Source organism: Epinephelus lanceolatus, chromosome 8, assembly GCF_041903045.1.
Source record: "Epinephelus lanceolatus isolate andai-2023 chromosome 8, ASM4190304v1, whole genome shotgun sequence".
Classification (NCBI taxonomy): Eukaryota; Metazoa; Chordata; class Actinopteri; order Perciformes; family Serranidae; genus Epinephelus; species Epinephelus lanceolatus.
This window is the reverse complement of record NC_135741.1, coordinates 21,924,413-21,950,964: the sequence shown is the minus strand read 5'-3', so window position 1 is coordinate 21,950,964 and position 26,552 is coordinate 21,924,413. Positions and strand designations below refer to the sequence as shown.

At 43.0% G+C, this 26,552-nt stretch overlaps 1 protein-coding gene across 1 annotated transcript in view; it reads left to right on the top strand.

The window, feature by feature from the left end:
• The window catches only part of camkvl (CaM kinase-like vesicle-associated, like), a 55,124-nt gene extending 28,609 nt beyond the window's left edge, over window positions 1-26,515 (top strand). Inside the window, exons 3-12 of the mRNA XM_078170005.1 lie at window positions 14,174-14,280; window positions 16,374-16,505; window positions 16,858-16,932; window positions 17,780-17,918; window positions 20,612-20,732; window positions 21,340-21,415; window positions 21,585-21,721; window positions 22,014-22,092; window positions 22,180-22,267; window positions 23,873-26,515. Coding sequence (XP_078026131.1) covers window positions 14,186-14,280; window positions 16,374-16,505; window positions 16,858-16,932; window positions 17,780-17,918; window positions 20,612-20,732; window positions 21,340-21,415; window positions 21,585-21,721; window positions 22,014-22,092; window positions 22,180-22,267; window positions 23,873-25,360 — 2,430 coding nt within the window. The 5' untranslated portion in view covers window positions 14,174-14,185 and the 3' untranslated portion in view covers window positions 25,361-26,515. The remainder of the gene's footprint in view (window positions 1-14,173; window positions 14,281-16,373; window positions 16,506-16,857; window positions 16,933-17,779; window positions 17,919-20,611; window positions 20,733-21,339; window positions 21,416-21,584; window positions 21,722-22,013; window positions 22,093-22,179; window positions 22,268-23,872) is intronic.
• The last annotated feature ends 37 nt before the right edge of the window (window positions 26,516-26,552 follow it).

Here is a 26,552-nt window from a genome sequence, read left to right as displayed (position 1 = left end):
TAGAAAGAGTCAGGTTTTCAAGTTACACAGGTCACCAAGTCAGTTACCAATGCTTGGTGAATCCCCCACCGGCTCCAGCACCCACAGAGCCAGCTAACTTCGGGTTAGCTCTCTGCTAACTTGAATTGGGTGATCATATGGCTCCTCTAGACTTTCCAGATGTTATCAAACTAAATGGATTGAATTCTGAAGAGTCATCTTGCGGGGCTCTGACGCTCAATAATGTATCCATCATTTTACAGCCATTTCCTTTCCCATAACTGTGTGTGGGAAAAAGCTTTTTGGGCCTGTGTCTGATCGGAAAGTTATAATTAAGTGGTTCATTCGTTCATGGACGGTTACTGACTGTGACATGGAACTTGTGGGTGAGTGAGTGATTCGTGCAGCCTGAGTCAGACCGTCAGCTCAAGGCCGGGGGATGGGGGCGGGCTCTGGGCTGGGAGAGCGAGTACTGATTTGAAACAAGCGCCAAAGTGGTTGCTTTCCCACAAGGCTAGGTTATTAACTTGATTCATTTCCACAAATACAGTTAATATAAGAGTTGCGCACCAGTGGGAGAGACACGTGGTCTCGCCTCATCTGTGCAGTTGGCAATAGCTAGTAGCAGGTAGGAGGGGCGCGTCAGTGTACCATTTAGTGGAGATGAGAACTTGTCACTCCCGCGTCAGTAAAAAGCGTAATTTGCTTCCAACGACTCGCGCATCACTACTTGGCAGGAAACAGCACAGGTGCAACAGTTGAGTAAGTTAGGCATCCACTAATACAGAAGTTGTGCTATTATACACTTGGGGTGACACAAGCTTTCAAAGAATGCGTATTGATTGGTAATTTCACTTCCCTGTTGTACATCAGCAGCATTTACTGTGTGTCCTTGCATCCACACAGAAGCACACAATTCTCTGAAGGAACATGTGCTCACAGCTCAACAATGATTAGTGTGGTTCATATACGGGATGTGGACACAATAAATGTACCTGTTCAGTGTTATATAATACAATACGATAGCCCTGCTATTTTATTGGATACTATTTCTCCCCTAATGTTCAGTTTGGGAACAAAATATTAGGTACACCTTATATAACTTGTCTTAGTTACATCCTGTACCCATATGGGTGAGACGAAGCATTAGGTGCACCCTTCAATATAACGCTCTCCAGTAAAGTGCATCTATAAACTATGGCCTTAAAAATGAACATTTACTTCGACATCTTTTAAGAAACATTGAACATTAGATGCTTTATTAATGTGGGAGTTATTGCAGGACAATGGTGTTGGATGGGATTACCCCTCACATGTTTCATTCACACCTTGTTAGTGTACAGTAGTATTTTCAGTTGTAAGTCAATCAGATCCATGCTATTCTGCCACTGGTCAGAGCAAATACCTGATCAATAGATCATGATGACAAGCAGGATATTGTAACGGGTGTGACTGAACCCAAATGCAGCACTCAGTTACAGTTAGTAATGACCTTTATTTATGCACAGGATAAACAGAAACTCAGGTAATAGTTCATTCTTCAGGCTCAGAGCCCACACACAGTCTCTGGGTTCAGGGAAAGAGGGGCTTACAGGTGGCGTGGATGAGAAGGGGAGGGGTTCCGAATCAGAAGAGCAGTCCAGCAAGCAGCAGAAACGACAAGGGTTGAGTAGCAGGGAAGTAAAGACCAGGCAGTGGATCGAGGAGCCGAAAGGAGGACACACACACACAAAGCAGCATGTGGCGTCTCACAGCAGGCGACTGAGAGGCAGGTGGGAACAGAACCAGAGACGCAGAGGCAGAACTCGTGGTCGGGTACAGAAGGTTGGTGAGTTTACCAGGACACAGACGACATAGACAGGTCAGAGGCAGGCAGGGTGGGTAACAGGAAATCAAGCTGAGAGTGAATGCTGGAAAGTCTTGCATAGAGTCAAAGAGCAATTTGGCACTGAGGGAAAGACAGCAGCTGCTTATATGCAGGGAGTGCTGATGAGCTGATGAGAAGCAGCTGTTGTGCACAGGTGAGTGGAGTTGTCTTGATGAGGGGGGCGTGGCTGGCAGGTAGAGCGGAAAATCACAGGGAGAGCAGGGGAGCAGAATGCAGGCTGTGACAGATATAAATGTAATCAAAAGTGCAAAGTTCAATTTCCAAAATCAGACTTACCACCACTCTTAAGTTGATTTGCACACTAATAGTCAGTTGGTCAGTGGGTCCACCCCTTTGGTCCAGACTGAAACATCTCAATAGGTATGGATTGCCATCAGTGTTAATTTTGTCAATGAAAATTTAGATGGTAAGTATTCATCAACATCGTCTCATTTCAGGGCTAAATTGTAACAACAGCATGAATACATGCACATATTGAATTACAACCTAAGTTATATCAGAGACAAGGACAAAAAGGCGGATGGATGGGTCAAACAAACACCGACTTTCGCCCGAGAGAGCAGTGTTTGCATCCCATAAGACTCTACAGCCAAACCCTGTTCTTTTTTCCTCAACCTAACTACATGCTTTTATTGCCTCAACCCAACCATGTGTGTCTGTTGATGAAGGAAAAAAATGTCAGGGCAGGTTGGGGCATTGATAGGTCACAAAACACAGGACTTTCCCCCAGGAGGCCGGTGTTCAAAACTGTGTAACATTTGAGTGAACTTTAAATTATTTTCAGGTCTTCACCGTGTTTCCTTTCCTGAACCTAACCACAACTTTACATGCCGAAACCTAATCTCCATAACTTTACATTAATCACGTCACTTTAGGTTAAGGATGTAACGTCATTTGTGGGGTACTAATTCGTAGGATATTATATGACCCATTGTGTGAGGATATGTGGAAATCTTTGGACTGACATTCGTGGTCCCAAGAGGATGAATTAAACTTTGGTCATCCTCTGATTTTTCCTTTCTGTTTTTTTGGACTGATTGCCATGAACTTTGGCTCAGACCAGATGTTGCGCTAGACTTTTTCGTTGCCGGTCATTTTGACCAACAGGGTCATAAAAATCCGGTCATAATCTATTTTTACCGGCCATTTTAATTTTCCTTTAAGATATTCAAAGATATTTAGTTTTCATTCATTCATTTTTAATAAATCCAACAAGCAAGTTATAAAGTGTGCATTAGTAAGGACATTAACGAAAAGATGAACAGACATCCACATGCTCGTGCCATTCTGGACACACCGGACGCGGAACTGAAGCGCAGCGCCCAGCAGCAGAGGCAGTTTTCAATCGGCGCCCATGTTAACCTATCTGACTGTCCACACAGGCCACTGAGCAGAGCAGAGCGCCCGTGGAGGCAGCGCTTCAGTTCGGCGTCTGGTCTTTTTTTCATGCGAGCCGCGAGCACTTTTGTCAAGCTGGATAGAACGGATCGTACCAAACAGGAAGTCGGACACAGAAAAGACGAGAGAATCCGGCCAATTTTCAAAATAAAATAACAACAGCATGCACTGAGGAACGTGAGGAGAAAATACTGTGTTTATAATTTAAAATAACACAACAGTGCATAATCGAACACATTTTTCAATACCCTAATCACTTCATTACAATTTTAATTTTGTGTCACCGAGCCTACAGACTACATAAATAAAATGGTCAGAACAATATGCCCTGTTCATTCAGTGTTTATCCAACACGCACAATACATGGACATGCAATGACAAATTGTAATTAACGTATTGCGTTATAAAAAACGATTAAAATATGGACTTACCCATGTTTAAAATGACCTGTTGAAATGAAAAAACGAGTACTGACGGGAACAGACGAGTGGGCTCGATGTTTAACTGGTGTGGAGAGTGCAGGAGAAATGCGCTGCCTGTGTGGACAGACTTCTGCGGCACTACGCGTCCGGTGTGTCCAGGGCTCAACAACGCTTCATGAAGCAGATGAATGACTTTTTCTCTGCAGCGTGAAAACGGCAGCCACTGACTGTGCGCTCCGCCGCCATGTGGGCAGGGGTGGTAATTGCAACCGGTCAAAATTACCGACGGCCTTCAGATTTTCCGGGCATTGTTGTAAAAAACTGGTCAGTGACCGAGAATATCCAGTTAACGCGACCCCTGGCTCAGACATTCAATTGCTCCATAGAATGATCGCTTTGGTGATCCCTTAACTTTCCCTTTAGCCATTACTGCTGTAGACACTAGACAACACCTAGATGTGATACGTTTTAAGATTGAGCATTTACTCCAGCCCTCAATTCTCCCATCTGAACCCTGATTCTCATGTTGAAGACAAACCATTACAGGTTAAGTAAACAAGAGTGTGAAAGGATCTGTGAACACAAATTGCTTTTACCACACAAGGTAGAAAGTGTAAGATGGTCGAGACAGTAAAACAGGCAAACAGTGCAAAACCACTTGGTAACATGATTGTAAGGAGAGCGAGCAGGCTCATGCTTTTGTTCATAAATAATTGTACAGTTTGTCTCTTACACGAAATAAATGCTCTTAACATGTAAATGCACGTTTATGCTTTATGCATTAGATTTATGTAATATATTTATGACTGTCTTCCATTTCTCCTCACTTATGATCGCCTATTCTATTTTGGTTTTATGTCCAACTCGGAGAGGAAGCATATATACCAGTGTGTATTCAACTTATCCACACACAAAGTTCCTCACACACACTCTCAAAGAGCACACACCATCCATGTGATTGGGTGTGTGTATTGTATACATGCAGTGTGTATGTGTGTGCCTGCGGGTCTTGCCTCGGGCTATTCTGTTGTCAGAAAGAGCAAGTCTGTCAGCCAGATATTGCATCACTCTACATAAGCTACACACATGCACACATACACACACTTTTGTCACAAAAAAAAAATAGTACTCTGTGGCCCATCTCCCTGAGGACGCACTTACTGTGCAAGACCTGCACAGATCCAGTCTCCTAATGAGGGGACAGGAAACTGAGGACACACGGGGGGGGGAGAGAGAGAGGTGAGGAAGGAAGCATCTCTGACAGACTGGTGTAAGGTTTAGAAACACATGAATCCTATGATTCAGAATACCAAGGCAATACTGTGTGTTCGTCTGCTGTGCGTTCGTGTGTTCATGTGTGTGAGGAGTGTGTGTGTGTGTGTGTGTGTGTGTCTGTGTGTGTGTGTGGTGCCACATAAATTTGGTAGATTTTATATGTGTCTACATTTGGAAATGGGTTTCTCTCTCTTTCTCTGTCTGGGCAGATGTGATGAATTTTCATTAGAGCGTTTCCTTATTAAGCCTGTTTCTGTCCTTGTGTATGCCTTGCAGTCACACACACACACACTCACCATCTCTCTCCTATACACACACAAACACACACACATGCACAGGCCTTAGATGAGAGCCGCTCTGTAAGCAATAAGGGAATTAGTGTTTATAACAAGCCCGGAGAAGACCCCATACTGAGAACTCAGTGAAAGAAGCAAATGTAATGGGTATTGATGCAACACACACACACACACACACACACACACACACACACACACACACCAGCAAATATGGGGTATCCATGCATGTGTAAGTCTTAATACTATAAGTTTTGTTTAAGACTGTGTGTTTTGAATAATAATCCATTCACCCTCTTCCTCACTCTTGTATCCTGTAGTGTACTTGATTTTAACAAGCACACTAATTCCAATAACTGGCCCTTCATCTGCTTCTCCTCTTCATCTCTCTCAGCTCTTCCCTCCTGTGTACTCTGTCGCGTCCTTGCAACTCTTGTTTGTCCCACTTTAACATCACGGCATCCTGATAAGGCCTGGGACCAACCTCGGTGTGCTGCACGCTCTGCTCAGTCTCGAACACACACTTGCCAACTCCGGCGATGAGCCCAGTCAGAATGAGTGTGCCGATTTCTGTTTAATGTCATTATATTCTTAGCGGAGATAAGTTTTGAAAGCTAAAATGATATAAATGACAATGTGAAAGTGCTTACAGCTACGACTGGAATATTCATTGTGTTATTATTTCCTAATTACACCCGGTACAATTCTTACATAAGGTTGTGAATCTAATGAAATTTCTTCTTCTTCTTTTAAACCCAAGCACAAGCAACATGCAGGGTAAAAAGTCGATTTTGGCCATGTTTTCTTTCTGTGTGTTTAATCAAGTAAATAATGTATGGCCATGATTGATCAATATGGAACAGGCTGCAACTGTCATGTCTCGTTATACACTGATGGAGACACACACACACAAGTGATCATCAAAGTGCAGACCAAATATGTGGCAATCATTATTGCAAATCTTATTAAATCCCCCGTAATGTGGGCTTAATTACCCCGATGAGGGCTTTTAGGATCACAGAAAATGTCTTTCTGCTATACTGTAAGTGCGTGTGTATGTGCCAGCACCTCTTAAATGTATTAATTTTATTCACTTGCGCACACACACACACACACACACACACACACACACACTGAGGGGCTAGTGCAGGATTAGTGGTTGTAAAGTGCAGGAATGGTGAGCGTGTCCACAATCTCCCTCTCCGTTATTCCCATTAGTGTAACAGTTAGAACATCAGGGGTTGCCACATCAGTCATAACCCCTGATGTTCTCCTCCTGCACCTCGGTGAGGAATTGCCATGATTAAACCTTTTGGACTGGAGCTCCACTAAAACGGGGATGGGCGAGGGCAAAAGGATGAGATGAAAGCCACGCAGAGGCAGTGAAAGGTACAGGAGCAGATAAAAAAAAAAGAAACAGAGGAAGCAAGAAAGGCTGGGAAAGACAAAGAGGCTTTTAAGTGAAATGATCCTGCTATCTGGTTGAAAGGATAAACACATTATTCTTGTGGAATCTCACACCTGTGTCCGTGCTGCCGTGATATAGGCGTAGTGACATGTCAAACACTAATGAGGGACAGATATATTCAGTGTGCCTCTCTGTCACGTAAGGACAGGCGTACAGTGACGTGCGCTGAGCTGTATGATGTGTGTGCATGGATGTTCATGTATGTTGCTGCTGCACAGTTGTGTGTAATGTGTATGAGTGTACATGTGTGAAGCTCAGGCGGTTCGTGCCCACATGGAGCCTGATATGCATGGCCTGTCATGTCTTGTTCACACAGGCAGAAGTAACCTGAGGTCAGCCACTGACCCTCTGTCGCTCCGTCTCTTCTCCCCAGGCTAACACTGACATGCTTGTTATACATATTTTATAAACACGCACTTACACATCTTGTTGTTCGTCTTATCATACCGTAGATCTAGTGTCACCTCTCAACAAAGCCGATGCGGCATCGCTTAATCGCGTTGTGGAGATACCAGGATTTGTATCGTGGTGACGCTGATAATGACAGTGTTGCTGATTTCCAAGTGTGTTGCATCTGCATGACAGCGACAAGGACATGCCGACACACCTAACCACTTTGACTGACAACGCAGGAAGACTCTGCAAAAGCATCCGCACACAGCAGTCGGTGAAATATTTACTCAACATACATTTCCAATTATTCTCAGCTTCCTGTAATGGAGGCACATCAAAAGCCACACTAGTCACGGCAGCTCGTCACACACAACATAGACCTACTGTAATAGGCTGCTTTTCCTTTTCTCTTTCCTCTTTTTTTTTATTCCTGTAGTTGGACTGAGCACAAGCGTAATAGGATAGGATGGCTAAAGAGATGAGTGCCAGTAAATAGCAGATTTTCTTAGAATAACCTTGACGCTGAGGACCTCAGAAACACTTCCCTTCTGAGCTGATAAAAAGAGCTTCTATTCCATTTGATTCATTCCTGAGCCTCGCTGCAGCCTAAACACAACACTTGTGAACAAGCACACAGACACACTCATACACAGAGACTTGCAGAAGCAATTTGATTTAAGGTGCTGAAGATAAAGTGTGATGTCTCGGTGCGCCTTCGCACCTGAGTCTGTGGGTGCCTGCGCGCGTTAATGGGTGTGCATTTCAAAGGTATAAGCAACATGTAACAAACCATGCAACTGTCAATAATCCTTCATTTTTGTGTTGCATAACAGCATACCTGCGCCCTTATTCGAAAGGATGTACACAGATTTATTTAATAGAAATTTTATGCGTTAAAAAGTGCACCAAGATCCATTAAATATTTATTATTTTAGTTTTTTTCCATCCACTCAGTATCCTCGCATGATCAGATGAGAGCTGCCACAAAGGGACAAGTCTAATCAATGCCTGTGATGACAAATTGCAATTAGCGACTGCTTATTCCCTTTACGCTTACATGGGATGACAAAATGCATAAATCTGTTTAAAATCTGAAATGTTTACTTTTTCAAATATGTCACTTATATCTCCATCTGTGTAATGGAGTATGGTGAAAATCCCAATGGGCCACCTTGAAAATGAGATGATACATCTCAAGAGATTTATCCTGAAATGATGAAACTTGACAAATTTCACAAAGTGCAAAAAATGGCATATATACTGGTTGGAGATACTTCATCATTTCAGAGAATAATATAATCAAGATCACATTACCTGATCGACCAGTGACAGTTTCACTGCATACATACAATGGTGATAAATGACATGACCTCAAACATGACACTGGATGTTCCATCATCTTTGCATGGCATGAACGTGTGGATCGTCTTGGAATTTGAAAAGAAAACATGGAGGCATGAAATGTATGATCAAAATAATAATTCCTGCCTCTGAAATGTCAAAGTACCCAGAACATAGCACCCAATTTTAGTGATTCAAAGCAGTACCCGCAGCTGAGAGATCAGTGTTGGTGTCACCGAGTATGGCTGAAATGTTGCATTGTACTTCAATGCCTTCATTTTATCTCTGATGCCGTGCTCCCCTCACCTACCAAGCAGATATCCCAGAGCGTGCTACGAATTTGTTTTGCAGAGAGGTTGCCCTGTCAGCATGCCTTCAATGCATTCTGACTTTGGGGACAGCCCTTCATACCCCCAGAAAAATGAGTCACACAGCACATTATCACACATAGCCTGTTGGCACATACCTACATGCACCCACACGCGCATACAGACACATTCACCTGTGCTAACATTCACACGCACATAGTTGTGAAGCTGTGAGGTTGAGAGGTACTCTCAATCTGCCTCTGCACTTCTGTGTTTTAGTCTTTGTTCTCATGTACACTTTTTTTCTCTCTATTCTTTTCACTTAGTCACAGTGTACCTTTCTCCTTGCCTTTCTGTTCCCATCGTTTCTCACCTCTTTCCTCATCTCCCTTCTTTTTCCTCTCTTCCCTTCTCGTCTCCTTTCTTCTCATATCCTCCCATATCGCCTCCTACTCTATGTTAACTTCAAGGTTCAATCTGACTCAGTATTCTGCAGGTATGCTGTTTTTAAGGCATTTGAGTTTTTAGGGCGAGAAACAATCACCAGTGACACGAGAAAAGAAGGACAAACATATATCTGAAGGAAAGGACGGACCATAAATACCTATCTTCACACCTGAAACATGAGCAGTTGGCTGTTATTCTTTATGAAGACAGCTCTTCAAGCCTTCAAGGAGTTAATATCAAAAAGGGAAGAGCATCACTTTAAGTTCCGACCCAGTTAAACCCATCCTGACTGGGGAAACAGAAGGAAAAGTTTGCCAAAAAAAAGTTGCCAGTGTACAGACTTAAAGCTACAGTAGGTAACTTATATAGAAATAACTTTTTGTCTTGTTTGCTGAAACTGTCACTATATCCTGCCAGTAGTACATGAGACAGAAAAAAAACAGGTTCTTCTGCTTCCTCCTGGTGCTCCTAAAGGCATTTGCAAGAGTATACCTCACCTGAATGAAAACAACCAATCAGAGCCTAGAGGATTCTCTAAAGTGGGATTTATACTTGTGTGGCACACCTGGCCTACGCCGTTGTGAGCATTTATACTTGTGCAGTGGTGTGTCTCTGTCACTCTGCAGTTACACCTTCAAAACACTAGTTGGCGGCAGAGGTTCCTGTGAAGTGCTGTAAAGTTTAGTTGATTCAAAACACACATTAAACACACATTAAACATGGCTTAATAGAGACAATTTCAAACACAAGTACACAAATCAGCTTCACTATAACTCGCAGCATTCACAGACAAACACTTGTCTTTATCTGGACACATTTTCCCCACAAATACAACATGCTAACGTTTTTAGCACAATCCTATGGCATTTTATATATTGTATAAATTAGCCAACAGCTAGCAAACTTTTCGTCTTCTCATATGAAACTAGGGACAAGAGCAACATTTAACAAAGGTAACATTACAAAATTTGGCTCCATTACAACCCACAAGGTTCGCCAACAAAACAACTGTCTTATACTAAACACGTTTTCCAAACAAATACAACATGCTAACATTATTAGCACAAGCCCATGGCATTTTACATTGTAAAAATTAGTATAGCGACGAGCAGCGATTTCCTCTGCTCATATGAAGTCAGGATAAAGTATAAATTTTAAAATGCTATTTTTGTGGAGGCTTTATTAAGTACACAATTTATTGTTTCTTATCTGTGAAATAAAAGTAAATAAAAGCTTTGTTTCCACTGAGGGAAATGGTTTCATCTTACCAAAATAAACAGGAGGTCTGCGTCGTGGCAACATGTAGTTACATTTAGGGGGAGGTGCACGTCAGGCTACGACGTAGGTTACGGCATAGGCTCTACGTCGACGCAAAGCCTATGCTGTAGATACGGTGTCGATTTAATGCAGAAGTATAAATTCCATCTAAGACAGTGTCAGTCACTGCTCGTGAACCCCTCTCCACTCAGGCAATCTCAGTATCTTTACCACGCAGCCTCAGCAGAAGCTTTCCAATCACAATAGCTGAAAAACAACCACCAACATGGAACCAACTGCCCATCGATCCTTTGCCAGCAACAGTGTACACATTAAAGACAAGTAAATAGAAGACTTCTGTGACAATAAAAGCAAACTTTTTGTTGTCAGTTTTCCTTTGTCTTCTTCTTTGTCTGGCAGCGCAGCATGTGCATGAGCAGTGTTTGACATTGTGTTAAGGCCCAGACACAAAAACAAGGCATCAGAGAAGTAGCAGCAGCGAAAGCCGACTGTTGCATCACCTCAGGTCGCCTGTGTCTCAGCCAAAAAGTTGAATTTGAACACACAGCAAAGACGACAGCTGATGGCCAACCAGCATGTATTTTCTGTGCCTGCTTAAGAGGAAATAACTCTGCACACCAGCAGGCAGCGGCAGTCTGTGTTCTTTATTCAAGAGAAGAAGCCGGAGGAACGACGGAAGATGCTAGTTAGCTAATTAGCATATATACAACACAACCTAATTTACAGGATCAAATTATATTTATCGTGCGCTAGTGAACAATAACACAAACAATTACACACCATTTCTGCTAAAGAGCTCAGTGGTTATAACAATAACTTAGATCTTGTTCCCTCTTGACTTTAGCTGTTTGTTTACTTTCCTCACTTCAGTTTCTCTTCTTGTGCACTGAGCTGAACTGCCAATCAGAGGAATTTCATTCAGTGACAGACTCCACCGTCTCTGACGCGGAAAAAAAAGCCCATAAGGGCGGACAAGGACCAACGATGCATGACCAACAGCCCGACACTGACTCATGGCAAACCGTCAGCTTGGTGTATCAGGGCTTTTAGAGACGTCTCATGGCTTTGATTGGTTGTTTTCGTTCAGGCGTAGTGGATTTTTGCAAATGCCAGTAGGAGCACTAGAAGGAGCCAGAGGAACCTGCTTTATCTCACAGATTATCTGTATCATGTCTGACTGTCAGGATATAGTGACAGTTTCAGCAAACATGACAAAAAAGTTTTTATAAATGTTTTCGACTGAACCTTGAAAGAAACTCACAGATTTTGCAAAAGTGCCCAGCGGCTCCAACAAACGTTACCAAGTCATGGCTGATGGGAATGCGAGGACGCTCTAACAAAATCAGAGAGCATTAATAAAATTAGACAGAGTATGGTGGCCAGCAGGGACAGAATTTAGGAGCAGGCAAAAGACTAAAAGCTGTGTGGAACTCTACTACTTGAAAGTTAGCATCTCAGAAAGTTACTGGCAAGCTTATCTGTTGACATTTGTTGCTTGGCAGTTGTTACTATATTTCAGCGGGGACACTGTGTTCCCTACGGGGGATGGAGGCGCTCCATTCACATCAAGCCAGCATCACCTTCACCGTCCTGGACCTTGTCATGGGAATGTTGTTGTGCTTACATAATCTCCTGGCAAAACTAGGCTTTTTCAATCCACCGCTAAATTCCCCCCTCGGTCTCACTGGGGCATTACGAGCACACAAGGATGCACATATGGACACGCATGGACACACACTCACACACACACACACCCTTCTCCACATGCGACAACCTTTGCACTTTGCGCAGACACACACACACACTCGCACATGCACGCACATACACAATAACTGCATATCCCAGCGCTGGATTAGGGGTACAGATTAGAGATTAGGGACAGCACTGAGATTACACAGTACTCTCCAGCCCTGCCTCTACCATAGATCAGAAGCACCTCTGCCCCTATCATCTACAATGGTGAGGCTACACACACACATACACAAACACACACACGCACTGAGAAAAAGAGAGAGTGAGGGTTTTACATCACTGTCATTCACTCCTTAATCCTAAATTAGCACCCGCAAAATGTCATTACCTCTGAGGATTTCTATTGTCTTTCTGTTCTGCGTCCTCAAATCATATTTTTCTCAGTTCCCGTCTTTCTCCATCTCTCTTCCTCACTATAGCTGCTTCCAGCATCACTCACATTAACCACAGCTCCCATTCCCTATCAACACATATTTCCTAACTCGCTCAATTACATAGATCTGTCTTGATGCGGTCCCAGGCCCCCACGGAGACAGGAAATAAACTGGAGGTAGAAATCGCCACTAGAGGAACAACACAAATGAATTATCCAGCAGGGATGGGTTTTGTCAGGTATTTGAGGAGGAGAAGGACATTGAGGATAAATGGCTGAAGCTTCCAGGGAATCTGTCTCCTACAGTAGATGGAGTGTTAAAGGATGTGGGTGAGGATTGCCTGAGGACTGTGGTGAGATGGTATATCGATTGCTGATTCACTATCTGGATCCTTGATATTCTACCTGGGCGTTTGGGACCTCCTGTAGGGTCACACGCTATTTTAGGGTAGACAAGAAGAATGCGATGGTGAAGTACATATATACAGTATATATACAGTAGATATATATATATATATATATATATAGACAACATACAGTTTCAGTGGAATGAGTGCTGTGTTTTGCCCTTGTGAAGTGCATTTTTCAGGCGCAGTGCTAACAGTGAGAGTTATGATGAGGTTAAAGGAGCCACAGGCGTACATTTGGGGGGTGATGCGGGGGACATGCCCCCCTCAATATTTAGAACATCTGCATTCTTCCACCAATAAAAACATGAAAGTAGCACAGGACAAAATTAAAGACATTTACACCATAACTTGATGCAAAAAAAACACACAAATGGGTGCATAAAAATACACCAGAATGCAAGAAATAAAGTAGCTAATGCTCAAAATTATCTGGCAGAGGATCCCCAAACACAGCGACTCATATTGCTCCCCCTCCCCCACCCCTCGATGTTGAAATGCCCTTGCCCAAGCCCTTGAAAAGAGGAATTAAAAGTCATTGACAATAAGTTTAAAAGGTCATGAACTGCTTCTCCAGATCAAAAGACAAATCCAAACACACACACACAGACTAAAAACAAAAATCTAATTTTCCTGTCATTAAAACCCAGTGCCGTCAGTGTTACTTGGGGCACCAGTGATTGCCGAGGAAGCCAGCTGCTTTAGGGACACAGGGACACTGCCCTTTATAAATAAAGTTTAACTTGAACTTGACAGACGTTGCACAGAATCTGCAGACTTTAGCAGAGTAGAGAGAAGCTTAGTGGGTAGCTTAGTATCTATTGACAAGGCTGGCACGCAACCAGGCTGCCAGAAGCTTTAGTATCCAGATTTCGTTCAGAAATGGACTTGGCTGCATCTGTGGTTCTCCAATGAACTGTGTATTTTCAAGGCTAATAGTAACGGCGCTCCCTTGGTGTCTCTGAATTCGGACCAGTTGAGGCTTTCATAACATTTCATCAGTACCTCCTTTCCTCTTTAACATGCTTGTCCATGCTGCTCTGTGATCCCCTTATCTATCTGTTACCTAAAGGTGTCATCAAAAATAATTCATGCTATGCTTTCCCCCTTTGTAGTGCAATGACTGAAATGTCTTTTTCTTTGTTTCTTAGGTGAATGCCGTCATGCCATTTGGGTGCCTTGCCCTGCGAGATGGGCGGACTTACGACAGCATATCTGATGTCACGGACAAGTATGAGATTGGACAGGTCCTCCGAGCGTAAGTATCATATGCATGCTTTATGCATGGATCTCTGTTGTTGCCCCCCGCCCTCTCTTCTCCCATGTAGAATTCATGGACACATTCCAGTATTCCCAAATGGTCTTTATTCTCTTCATGAATTATTTCAAATTGGATCATTTCCCCTGCAGATTTGGTTTGGCATATCAAACGCTTTCACTGAAGGAATGACAGAAGGTAATAGCATGAGGCTAGTGTGTAACAGACTTAAGAGACACATTTTTCAAATTTTGGCCAGACCAATTGTCTGTATATTTTTGATCATGGCAATTCAAGAAACACACTGTTGGAAGTCTCTAATTTATTCTGTTTAAATATTCTACGTCATGCCTAAAAAAAAACAAATCTTTTGGACGGATTTTCAAAGAGCTGTGAAAATCACTGCTGCTCGACTGGCCGGATACTGAAAGTTTTCTTTTCATGGACACCTCTCCTTGACACATTAAAGGCACACACACACACACACACACACAAACACACCAATCAGTGTAAGAGGCCATATGGCAACATCAGCATCTGGCCTCAGAGATTTCTGCTCATGTTTTATATAACACACACACACACATACACACACACACACACACACACACACACACACACACATTAACTGAGAATTAAGTGCACACATTTGCTGTGGGCTACATGTGCTCTTAATTCTATGAAAACAAGTAAAACGCGGCGAGGCTGTGGTAAAGATAGAATTATGCTCTATTACCATTAATTTATTAGAATGACTTACGGTTGTTGAACTTAAATACAGAACGAGCTCTGAAACGCCGTCCTGCAAGGAGGGGCTTTATTCTTTGATAAAAACAACATCTTATGAGATATCACCAACAAAAAGACAATAAGAGGAAAGATATTATCAATCAGTGGGTGGGTTTAACAATAATAATCAAATTGCCCATTTTATTCTATACTTTGTGCATCTTAAATGTGTGTGTCCATGTGTTTTTTGGCCAGTATGGCGAGTATTTATTGGCCCATACTGTGCACTATGAACATAGAGTTTACAAGCTTAATGTATAGTTGTTTTTTCCAACATTTGTGGGACGCACATGTTAAGTAGAAAGATTATTGGCCAACCTGTAGCACACTTCTTTAAGGGCAGCCCACAGACTTGCTAATGGCATTTTTTCTAACCCCTTGCATGTCCTTAGCAGAGAATACAAACTTTTGCCCTGTGACAGACGATTCAGAGTCCCTCCATTTAAACACAACAGGCTGAAAAATTGGTTTATACATCAGTCTGTCCTGTTGCTAAACCAAAATCGGCCTGTGATATTTGTGTAATTGTATGACTAATTTGTGGGGGAACTTCTTGAGCAGAGCTGTCGGAGGATGCAAAATGAATTTCAATCTAATGAAGCTAAAGGCAATAAAGTTACATCATATCTCAATGTATCATATCATATTGTATCATAGTGTATTGTACCATTCCATGTCGTGTCGTGCTGTATGTGTTAGTATATGGTAATGCATATGACATGCACATAAACTGTCTTCCTTTTATTTGCTATTCTTTGGAGGGTAGCACAATTACAGTGCGTTATATCATCCATGTAATGTAATGACTGAAGGTAAGAAAAAGAAAGAAAGAAAGAAAGAAAGAAAGAAAGAAAGAAAGAAATGGGACCATTGAATTTTCTCTGATAGTATTTATTGGGCATGAAAGATTTAATGTGAAACGTTGTAGTTAAATTTTGCATCACACAGCTTCTCAAAATCCATTTGGCTGAAGCACTGTATGCCCCAAAGGCTCGAAACCAGACGATGCCCAGCTCATGGCAGCGGTAGACCCATTTCGGATTCGTTATTTATGACCCTTTTATTCTACTCAATGCCTCTCCACCCAATTAAATTCTTTCTCTGTATTTCACCAAAACATCCAGTGTACTTTGTCTGCCTATTACACCGTGTCTCTCTTGGACCTTATTCTCAGATGGGATCTATCCATCTATATAATGCTTTCTCCAAAAGCATCTACACTTATTTTGTGCTCTAGCATTATTTACCTTCTCTGCCTCTCTCTGTCTGTCTGTCTGTCTGTATATTTTCTTCCTCTTGCGTAGGAAGGAGTTCTGCGAGCTGTGCCTGGCTAAGGACAGACAGACGGACAAGGTGTTTGTCTGCAAGAAATTCCTCAAGAAAGACGGCAGGAAAGTCCGCAAGGCTGCCAAGAACGAAATCATGATCCTGAAATTGTACGGAGTCGGTCTGTGGACAGATGGATGTATGATTGGGGGATGGAGAGAGAGGCAGAAAGAGAGAGCGAGAGAGATGGAGAGAATGATTTGTTATTTGACATTTCTGTTCATATTTGCAGACACACAAACCATGCAATAACCCTGGTTAATAATGTAAGCTCAGGTGTTTGTAACTTCTGCTTTGCACTGCTTTTTGAAGTATCTACCAGCCAAAGAGATTTACACCCACACAGTCTTGTTTGTTTATAAGACTATTCAGACGCCAGAGAATGCTTAACACCCTTCAACTGCATGTGTGACCCTTCACTGTTGTAAGGTTACAGTCTGTGACTCCTTTCTGCTGTTCCAGGGTCAACCATCCAAACATCCTTCAGCTGATAGACACATTCGAGACCCGGAAAGAATACTTCATCATCCAGGAGCTGTGAGTGTTTCACTATTTATCTTTCTTGTGTAAGCATTCCCGACGATGTGTGCTTAAGTGTGCGTGACTTAATTGTGTATGTGCCTTCATGTACCTTAACACGCACAAATCCATCAGCTCAAGGGGTAGGGGTTGAGTCTCCCCTCTTATTACTGTGTGCTCTGCTGCTCCCCTCAGCAACAGAGGAAGGTGTTAGATTTTATGAGGTATTTGCTCTTAGTAAGACTCAACATTACTCAGTGCTCCTGAAGCACTGCTTTGCCATAATGGGGTCTCTAAAGAGAGCTCAGGATCGATACGTCAAAGCGCGCCCAATCCACGTCACTTGTGACTGGTGCATTTTTTAACATTTGCAACTTTATTTGCCAGCAATAACATTGATTGGAGCTGAGTGGACAAATGATTTCCCTTCTGCTGCTGAGATAAAGAGAGACAGACTGCACTCAAAGCCGTCTGTGTGTGCATCAGTCTGTTTATGAGTTGGTGTCTGTTCATAGCTCACACGTTTGCCCCAGCCAATAGTCCTCCTGCTGAGGGCGATACGTGATGATCACACCCATCATTTATACACTCTCCGAAGTTAACCAAGTCTTTTAGAGTAATGACCAATACTCTAATTTTTAATTGCTCAGCAGTGCTAGCTTCAGGCCAGAAGAAGCAGATTGCCTTACTAATGGACAAAAACACAAGAGCACAGGGCTTTTGATAACTGCGTTACCGAAAGCTTAAAGTGAATTATTTTGTTGCAACATGTGGTTAACAGTCGCACCAACTTGCATTCTTTTTTATTAGTATATGTGGCCATGTGTGTGCTGATGTTTCTGTGTGTGTGTTTGACTGCATGCAGTGCCACAGGAGGAGATGTATTTGACTGGATTCTGGACCAAGGGAATTACACAGAGAGAGACGCATCCAATGTCATCAGACAGGTCCTGGAGGCTGTGGCGTACTTACACTCTCTCAACATAGTTCACAGGAACCTGAAGGTACACACTCACTCTCTGTCGCCCTCTCCCTACATTATGGCATCATATGCGTGTGTGGTGAGCGTCAGTACAATAAAAAAGATATAAAAAGATTGTGACTTGCCTCTAAAAATACAAGAAGGAATAAAACAAAAAGATTTAGAGAATGAGTGGCCTTGTTTGCCATCACACCCCAGAAGGCAATTGTCAGTGTATAGTCAGCAGAATCTCTTTAGAGACACATAAAAGCACTGCGCTGCCATGTCAGTTAATGACTCAACATTTGATAACCTTTTTAGCAAGGGAGCAAATGCTGTCTTTATGGCTTAATGCAATCTCTAGTGATACTCGCACAGGCAGACAGATTCATATCTTTAGCCCCCATTATCAACCCATTAGGATGGAGTGAAAGCATGCCTTGGGCTTCAGACTCCCCCTTCTGGTAGAATCCAGAATTTTCTTTCAGCCCATATTGTATGTAAATACAGTACATAGTATATATGATATGGACACATGAAACTGAATGAAAATTATATTTTGATATGAGCACAGAAATAGAGATGCATTCATAAAGGCAGGCCAAGATTTATTTAATCGTCATTCAACCAGCAAGTCCCTTGAGATAGAAATCTCTTCTCCAAGGGAGACCTGGCCAAGACAGCACACCAGTTACAGTTTAAATAGAAATAGCACGCGGCAGACAGGAAAATACAACCATGCTTCCTCTAATCAGGTAGATATGTTACTGGTGTTTCTTTTTCTTCATCTGCCTTGTCAAGAGATGACATATGATCAGCACTGCACACAGGGTGATTAAATATTGATTCAGGCAGTTCACCCATCACCTCTTCAACTGCTCATCAAATATATAAGAGAGGGAGTGTTGAAGAAAAAGCAAACAATACTGAAGTTTATCTTCTTTCACTGATGGGACTTCAGTGGTCGAAACAGCATGTGTCAGTGGAAATCAATGGCCAGACGCTGCAGATCATGTACAGGAGAACTTTATCTCACTGTCACAGACTGTTAGACATGCACTCATGCACACTGAAGACTGTGATGACACAAAGTTGTCAGACAGTTAACCATGAATTGTGCATACTTAAAATACACACTGATCACTGATAACTTCCGACAACAACTGGTTTCCCTTCTTTTCGCTACAGTATGATAATCAGTCTCAACAATCAAATGAAACACCGTGTCTCTGAGTCCGAGTGTGTGTATGTATATGCATTTGGTTATGTTTATGCCTCCGCACCAGTGACAGCCACGGACGAAGGCATTATGTTTTCAGGTTGTCCATTCATCTGTCTGACTTTCCTCAAATTTGGCAGAAATATCGTAACAACACTCGGATTCAGTGATGAACTGATTACATTTGGTGGACAAAAGTCAAAGGTCGAGGTCACTGTGTCGAGGTCACCTATGTCACAAAACTTGTTTCGGGCAATAACTCAAAAATTCATTTGCTAATTATGATAAATTTTGTGTCTATTAGGATAAAATAATGAAGTGATGACATTTTAAATCCAAAAGGTCAAAGGTCAGCTTTACTGTGACATCATAATGTTCTGCAAAAGCACTTTTCCTGGCCATTACTTAACATTATAACTCAGGAACAGCAGGGGAGACATTTGGTCAGATTCTAAAAAGGTGACACTAACCTTGAATGCCCATGTTCAAACTGTGGCGATTTTATAGATCTTCTGTGCTGCCAAGTTGAAGATGTGTGTGAAATGTCCACGTTTTAGAATTTTTAGCTTCTATGTAGCAACATTTATATTTGAAGCATTGTCTGTGGGTCTGGACATGGATGTAAACTGCAATTCGACTGGTTGGCGGAGGCATACAACCAAAGGTGGTAAATGTAGTTTAAGATTACACTATCACCACTGTAATGCTTTAGCTGATGATCCAAAAGTTCTTGCTGGCAGTTCAAAACACAACTTACAAATCAGCTTCAACATTTAACTTTAGCTTTATGGTCCCCAAGGGGAAATTTAATACATATGCCATTGCACCACAGTGGCATATGTGCAGTAGTTAGCATTGTCACCTCACAGCAAGAGGGTTCCTGGTTCGAACCCAAGGTGGGGGGGTTCAAATCCTGGAGTTGGGGAGGCCTTCTGTGCGGAGTTTGCATGTTCTCCCCGTGTCAGCGTGGGTTTTCTCCAGGTACTGGCTTCCTCCCACAGTCCAAAGACACGCAGGTTAATTGGTGACTCTAAATTGGCCGTAGGTGTGAATGTGAGCATGTATGGTTGTCTGTCTCTATGTGTCAGCCCTGTGATAGTCTGGCAACCTGTCCTGGATGTACCCTGCCTCTTGCCCAATGTCCGCTGGGATTGGCTCCAGCCCCCGCAACCCCAACAGGATAAGCAGTTACAGAAAATGAATGAACGAATATGCTTAAATTTTCAAATGATCTTACTGACCACTTAAATATGTGATGCACTCTGTTCTTGTCCCCTGTCAAGAGATTGCCAAGTAATAATAGAAGAGCTGACTCTACTGTATTGGATTCCCTAAACCACTGAAGCCTCCTAAAATGTGCCATAGTTGCTGAGACATTTTACAGTTTGTGGTGGTATTATCATTCGATGTCCGCTGATTATTGTGTTTGTAGCACTGAATCAGTTCAATACAGTGTAGGGTTGTAGTCAGCATGTATTTGTATGAAAATAATTAATTCTGTCCATCATTTTGTTTAGCTGGAAAACCTGATGTACTACACAGAAAACAACCACAACAAAGTCGTTCTGCGGGATTTCTACCTCTCAAGGTTTGAGAACGGACCCATCACAGAGCCCTGTGGGACACCGGAATACCTGGGTAGGATATACTCTGTTTACAGCTAAATATATAACTTTGCTACTCTGTGTTTCTCCATCTCTCATCCACTCATACGCCCTTCCATTGGCTTTACTTCCTGTTGTGAATGTAGGCCTGTGGGCATCCTTTACCTTTTGATGTCTTTACTTCCTTGTGCTTTTGAAGATCAACATCTGTCAGAGATAAACTATTATAGTGAAACTCGTACACAGAATTGAAAGCGCCTAACTCTCGGCCTCCTCCCACTCCTCCTCTCCTCTCATATCCTCTCATCTCCTGTGTGCTGTCTCACTCCTCTGTCTCTGTCTGAGGTTTATGCGAGGGCAACTTGGAGTGTGGAACTGTGCTTTGGCCCTGTTCTCTCCAGTGAAAGGTCAGGATAGTTATTCATAATGCTGAGCGGAGTAATTAGGCAAATAAATAAGGAAAGGGAACAGAGGCCCTGACGGGACAAGGAATGAGAGAGATAGAGAGTGAAAAAGGGAGCTCTTGTCTGTGTGGGGTGGAATTATGGATGCAGCGTGATGGTTTTTAAATGAAAAGCCAGCCACTCATATCTGTCTTCTTCTCTGTCTTTGTGTCTGCTCTTCTCTTTGCCGTCTCCCAGCTCCTGAAGTGGTGGCTCGTCACCGATATGGTCGTCCTGTGGACTGCTGGGCTGTGGGTGTCATTATGTTCATACTGTGAGTCTCACATCAGTGATTACCAAATATAGATACAACAAGCAGGCCAGTACAAACTGAGCAGCATATAAGATTTTAGCTGTTGTTTATAAACGACAATTTCTGGAGTTCATGGTTTGAAAAATAACTTCCCTTTCACTGTCTCTCCATCTACGTTCTCCCCTTGCAGCTTATCAGGTAACCCTCCTTTTTATGATGAGACAGAGGAGGAGAACACAGATCTACACAATCGCATCATCTTCTGTCGCATTGTTGCCGGTGACTTTGAGTTTGATTCTCCGTACTGGGATGACATTTCACCTGCAGGTACACTGCTCTACCACACGATGGCAATAAATACACGATTGAGTTTTCAATGGCATTAAGTATTGGGCGTGTTGGTAGTTAGGAAAAAAGTCTGCCTGTCCATCTGTTGCCTAAATTTAAAGAGGGATTAAGTCAGATATTTATGTTCACATAGCCCAAAATTACTTTATCTCACATTTCACAATGAAATGTGTCACCATCTTCCATGTTTAAAGAAATATACTTTTTTCCCTAAAGTCTCATTATAGATGATGCCACTTACATTGACCTTTATCTATTGTTTCTCTCTCAGCTAAAGAGCTTGTCTGTCGACTCATGGAGGTAGACCAGATGCTGAGAATCACTGCCCAGGATGCACTTTGGCATGAATGGTAATTGTGTGCACATAACCACAACACCACGAGCACTTTGGCACAGGGTTTTGCGCTCACTTGTATGCTGTCTATCACCTGTGCCAGGATTGCAGGGAATGGCGCATCGGAGAAGAACCTGAAGGACGGTGTGTGTGCCCAGTTTGAGAAGAACTTTGCAAAGGCCAAATGGCGGGTATGAATTCACTCTTTTTTCCTGTTCCTAGTAAATGAAGTTTGTGATAATACAGCCAAGTAAGCAGAACAGGAAAAGGAGGAGACACAAGCTAAATGCTAGGGCCAATAATAAAGATGACTACAGTGAAAACGATGCCAATAATTGCGATGATAATTGGTCTATTTGTAATGATGATTGCACATGAGGCACTTTTAGCTCAGCGTACAACTCTGCAGCAGTATATTTTAAATTTGCAAACGATAAGGTCATTAGGATGTCCTGGGGGTGTGAATGCTGAACACCGAGAGGGAGGAAGTCAAGATGGCAGTGCTGACCTAACAGCATAAGTAACAGTTATAACCCTCTTCTCTCTTTCCCCCATGTGGTTCCCAGGAGTTGAAGGTATTGTAGTCCATATCGAGGGAGAGTGGAAGGACAGAGCGTGGGCAGAAACTCACCTTCAGTCCGGCATGATTCAATAACAAAACATCTTTCCAATGGCTGAGCATCCTCTTGAATTTAAAGGAGGTTTCTATTGGTAAAAGTGTTGATAATAATCAACCAATTGGGAAACCTCAGTCAGCCTTGAGATGTATTGACCATGTTTGGGCTGGTGAAACTCTTCTCATAAGCTCTGTTCCTGCCCACTGTCACTCCTGTCCTGTCCCAGAAGAGATCCATCCACTCTGCCCCACTTTTCTTCATTGGATTAAGACCCAGATGTTCAAAGTGGCCCGCTCTGCTCCTTTCTTACTCCTCATCTGCACTAGCCTATGAAACCAGATATTGACAAACAAGATAATGATCAGCAACAGGGAAGAGGGTTTGCTCATTGCTTGTGTATTTTTCTATGTGTGTAGATAAGGAGAGGGAGAAAAGGAAAGGATATAAGGGATATAGGCCACTGTGGACTGTTTAACAGCAGTGATTTGAACTTTAAGGCCCTCTGTCATTCCTCTTACGTGAATCCTGGCTCATTGCCCCATACTGTACCTCAGTGTCACATTCAAGTCATACTTGAAGCTATACTGAAGCTTCTCAGTCAAGCCATATTGTATCCTGTGGCATTTCCTTATCCAAATGGCTTTTCACTTCCAGAGAATCAATTCCCTGGTTTAGAAACAACTTCTAACCTCACACACTTTCCCTAACTCCTTGAGTGTTTGTAGATTGAAAGGAGTCAGATGGGGGTAAGAGTGAACGAGGAAGAGATTTAGACTTATCTGTTCGCTTACCTTTTCCAGACAGCAAGCAGTCAAGGAGTGGCTTGGAGAGAGTGAGTCTTGAGATTGATTTAAACCAGGGTACAATATTTCATAGCCTCCTGGAAGTCAACAACATGGCACCAATCTTACTGCACTGTCACTTCACACTAATCACATCTCAGCGCTTAGTATGATGACGCTAAATCATGGTGTCGTGACAGGCTTTTTGTCAAATGCTTGTCTTCAAAGCTTACTTTATATGCTTTGTCATAAGCAATATAGGACCAAAGTTTTTTCTTTTCTTTTAGGGAAACAAGTCAATATGGGTGTTAATGAAAAAACAACATGCTGTCAATCTAATTCTCTTTACATGGCTATCGTTCTCTCCTTTGTTTCTTTGCCTCTGTCTGTTTTGCAGAAAGCGATCCGTGTCACCACCTTCATGCAGCGACTGAAGAATTCGGAGGCGCTGATTGACAGTTCAGCCGAGGCTCAGGGCAGTGAGGAGGCAGGAGATGGTGAGGGGGGTGTGTCCCAGGGGACAAGTGATGAGGGAGACAAAGGGACAAGTGATGGAGGGGTGACGTCAAGTAGTGTGTCTTTAGAAGTTACTGTTGAAAATACACCAGTGGGTATGGACCAGGATGAGGGGAGGAGTAAGGCCGGAGAAAAACAGGATGAGGCAAAGACAAGTATGGGCCCATCAGTAGGAACTTCCCCATCAGATATTCAGGAGCCTTTCTGTCAGCAAAGCCAATCAAATGCAGCCCCCAAACTGGCACAGGAGGAGCCTGATAAGGTTGGTGCAAAAAGAGCAGCAGGTGATGGAACTAGGAAAATGGCTGCCAATTTGGGTCAAAATAAAGTTGTTCCGGAGTTCAAACCAACCCCTGTGAAGACGCCTGACCCCTCCAAGCTGTTGGATGGTTCCTCTGGCGCTAATCTTGACAAAAAACACACATCCGCCTCCCCTGATCCTAGCAGCAAACGCAAAATGGCTGCAACGCTCCATGGCGTTCCACCCACAGCTTCTGCTGCTGCAACAGCCTCACCAGAGAAGAGGCCGGCCACGCAGAGGGATGAGAGTGATGGAAGTTGGTGTCAGACACAAGTACCTGAGGCAGTGGCAGAAAGGTCAGTGGCAGTGGCTCCAGCAATGGGTCCTGGAGCTGGGGTGGATGTAGGATTAGGAGTTAGGTTAAGGGGTGATGCTAGCCCTGTGGGTAGACGGGATAGAAATGCCAAGACAACAGACAGATACAGCGCTGAGTTTAGCATAGCGAGGCCAGGTCCTGCAACAGGACAGGGTTGTTATTCAGTAGGCAGTTCTGCTAGTTTGGGCCGTCATGCCACACCGTACAACCCAGAAGTTGGGACTGTAGGGATGGGGATAGCAGGGGGCTATGGGAGTCCATACAGTTCCCTGTACACGAGTGGAGGAGGGGTAGGGATGTACGGGACCGGGCTACCACATACAGGAGGCGGGAGCAGCACTACAAGCGACTGGCAAATGGACAGTGTGATCGAGCAGATAGAAAAGCAAATGGCTGCCGTGCTGGAGAAGATTGAGGGAGACATGCCTTCACTGCTAGAGCAAATCAGTGACTGCCCTGCCGAGCCACCACGTGCCAGGAGCACACACGCCTCGCCCGCCACCTCCCGTGCACGCTCCTCACAACACTCCACGACTACAACCTCAGCCACTCCTCCGCCTCTTCCAACCTCTCCCAGGCCCGCACTGCCATCTCTCCCTCGTCTTACCATCCCTCCTCCCTCCTATCCCCCACCATCTCCACCCACACAGTCCTCACCCCAGGCTGCAGGAGACCAGGAAGACACAGATGGACAGAGGGATGCTGCTCGATCCAGCCAGTCCCCCAGAGCTGGGATGGGCAGGGGGCTATGAAGCAGGTGTCCATGATACAAACACCTGGCCAATTGGATTTAAAGTTTAAATTTGACGGTTTAAAGACTCACCCAGAAGTATCATCCAATTACTTCCCAGAGGAAAAGTAACCATGCAGTGTTTGGTTTGGCTGTGTTTTCATATTGAGAATAGCAATTAGATGGAAAACTTCCTATGCCATTCAAATACTCTCATGACTGGAGTGTAGGAGGAGTACTCTACTGACTTTCTCTGTATGACAGCTGCAAGGAGAAAGTTTGTTTTTCATCTCAAATCCAAATTGTGCGCATGAATGTTTACCCCAAAGCCTCCTCATATTGGAATCCAAGCACTCAGCGCAGTTTGCAAATTATGAATCTACACAAATAAGAAAAGTGTGGTAAAATTCTCAGCTAATTGTGAGCGTTTACAGTGAGGAAGTATTATGATTTGCATTATTCCCTATAAACTGTAAATACATACAACGAACTGGGTTCCTTATTCTTGCTCTCCTCTCATGTTGTAAACTTCCTCATATCCAAACTGACATTTACTTTTTTAAATCAACTCATCCTATTTCGTTACTTTTCATTCCTTTTTATTTATGTAGCTATTGATTTTATAGTGAGGCTGCAAGGTCATGAGCGTGCAGTCACACAGAGTTGTACAGACGTTTGTGAATCTAAATGGATCTGGCCTTTCCACTGGCTCCTGGAGATTGAGATTTGTTTTATTAGGCCTATATAGTGTATTTAAACTTGAAATGTCACTCAGAGTCTCGTGAGTCGCTCCAAACCTGTTGGACAGCTGGGGAAAAATCTTAAGATGCAAGATATTGTGTAAAGGCTTTGCAATAACACACACACACACACACACACACACACACACACACCCCCTCTTCTTTTTTCAAAGTTCTCCAGAAGTTTTGCCCAGACATTTTGTTTTCATTTCTCTCCAGTTTTGTCGACACATTCATTTGGTATTGTTAATTGGACAATAATGTCTATATTTGCTCCTTTTTATCATGTAAAAAAAAGTCTTTCTGAAGTTCATTCTGCTTTTGGATCTATGTAATACCAGGTTCTGTGCTTTTCTCCTGAACAAGTCTAGACATCCACTATTCTGTCCCTATGTAAACTGTGCTCTGTTTGCAAGTCTTTCAATAAAAGTATAAAAAATAAGCTTGACTCGAGTTCATTGGTTGTGTAATATA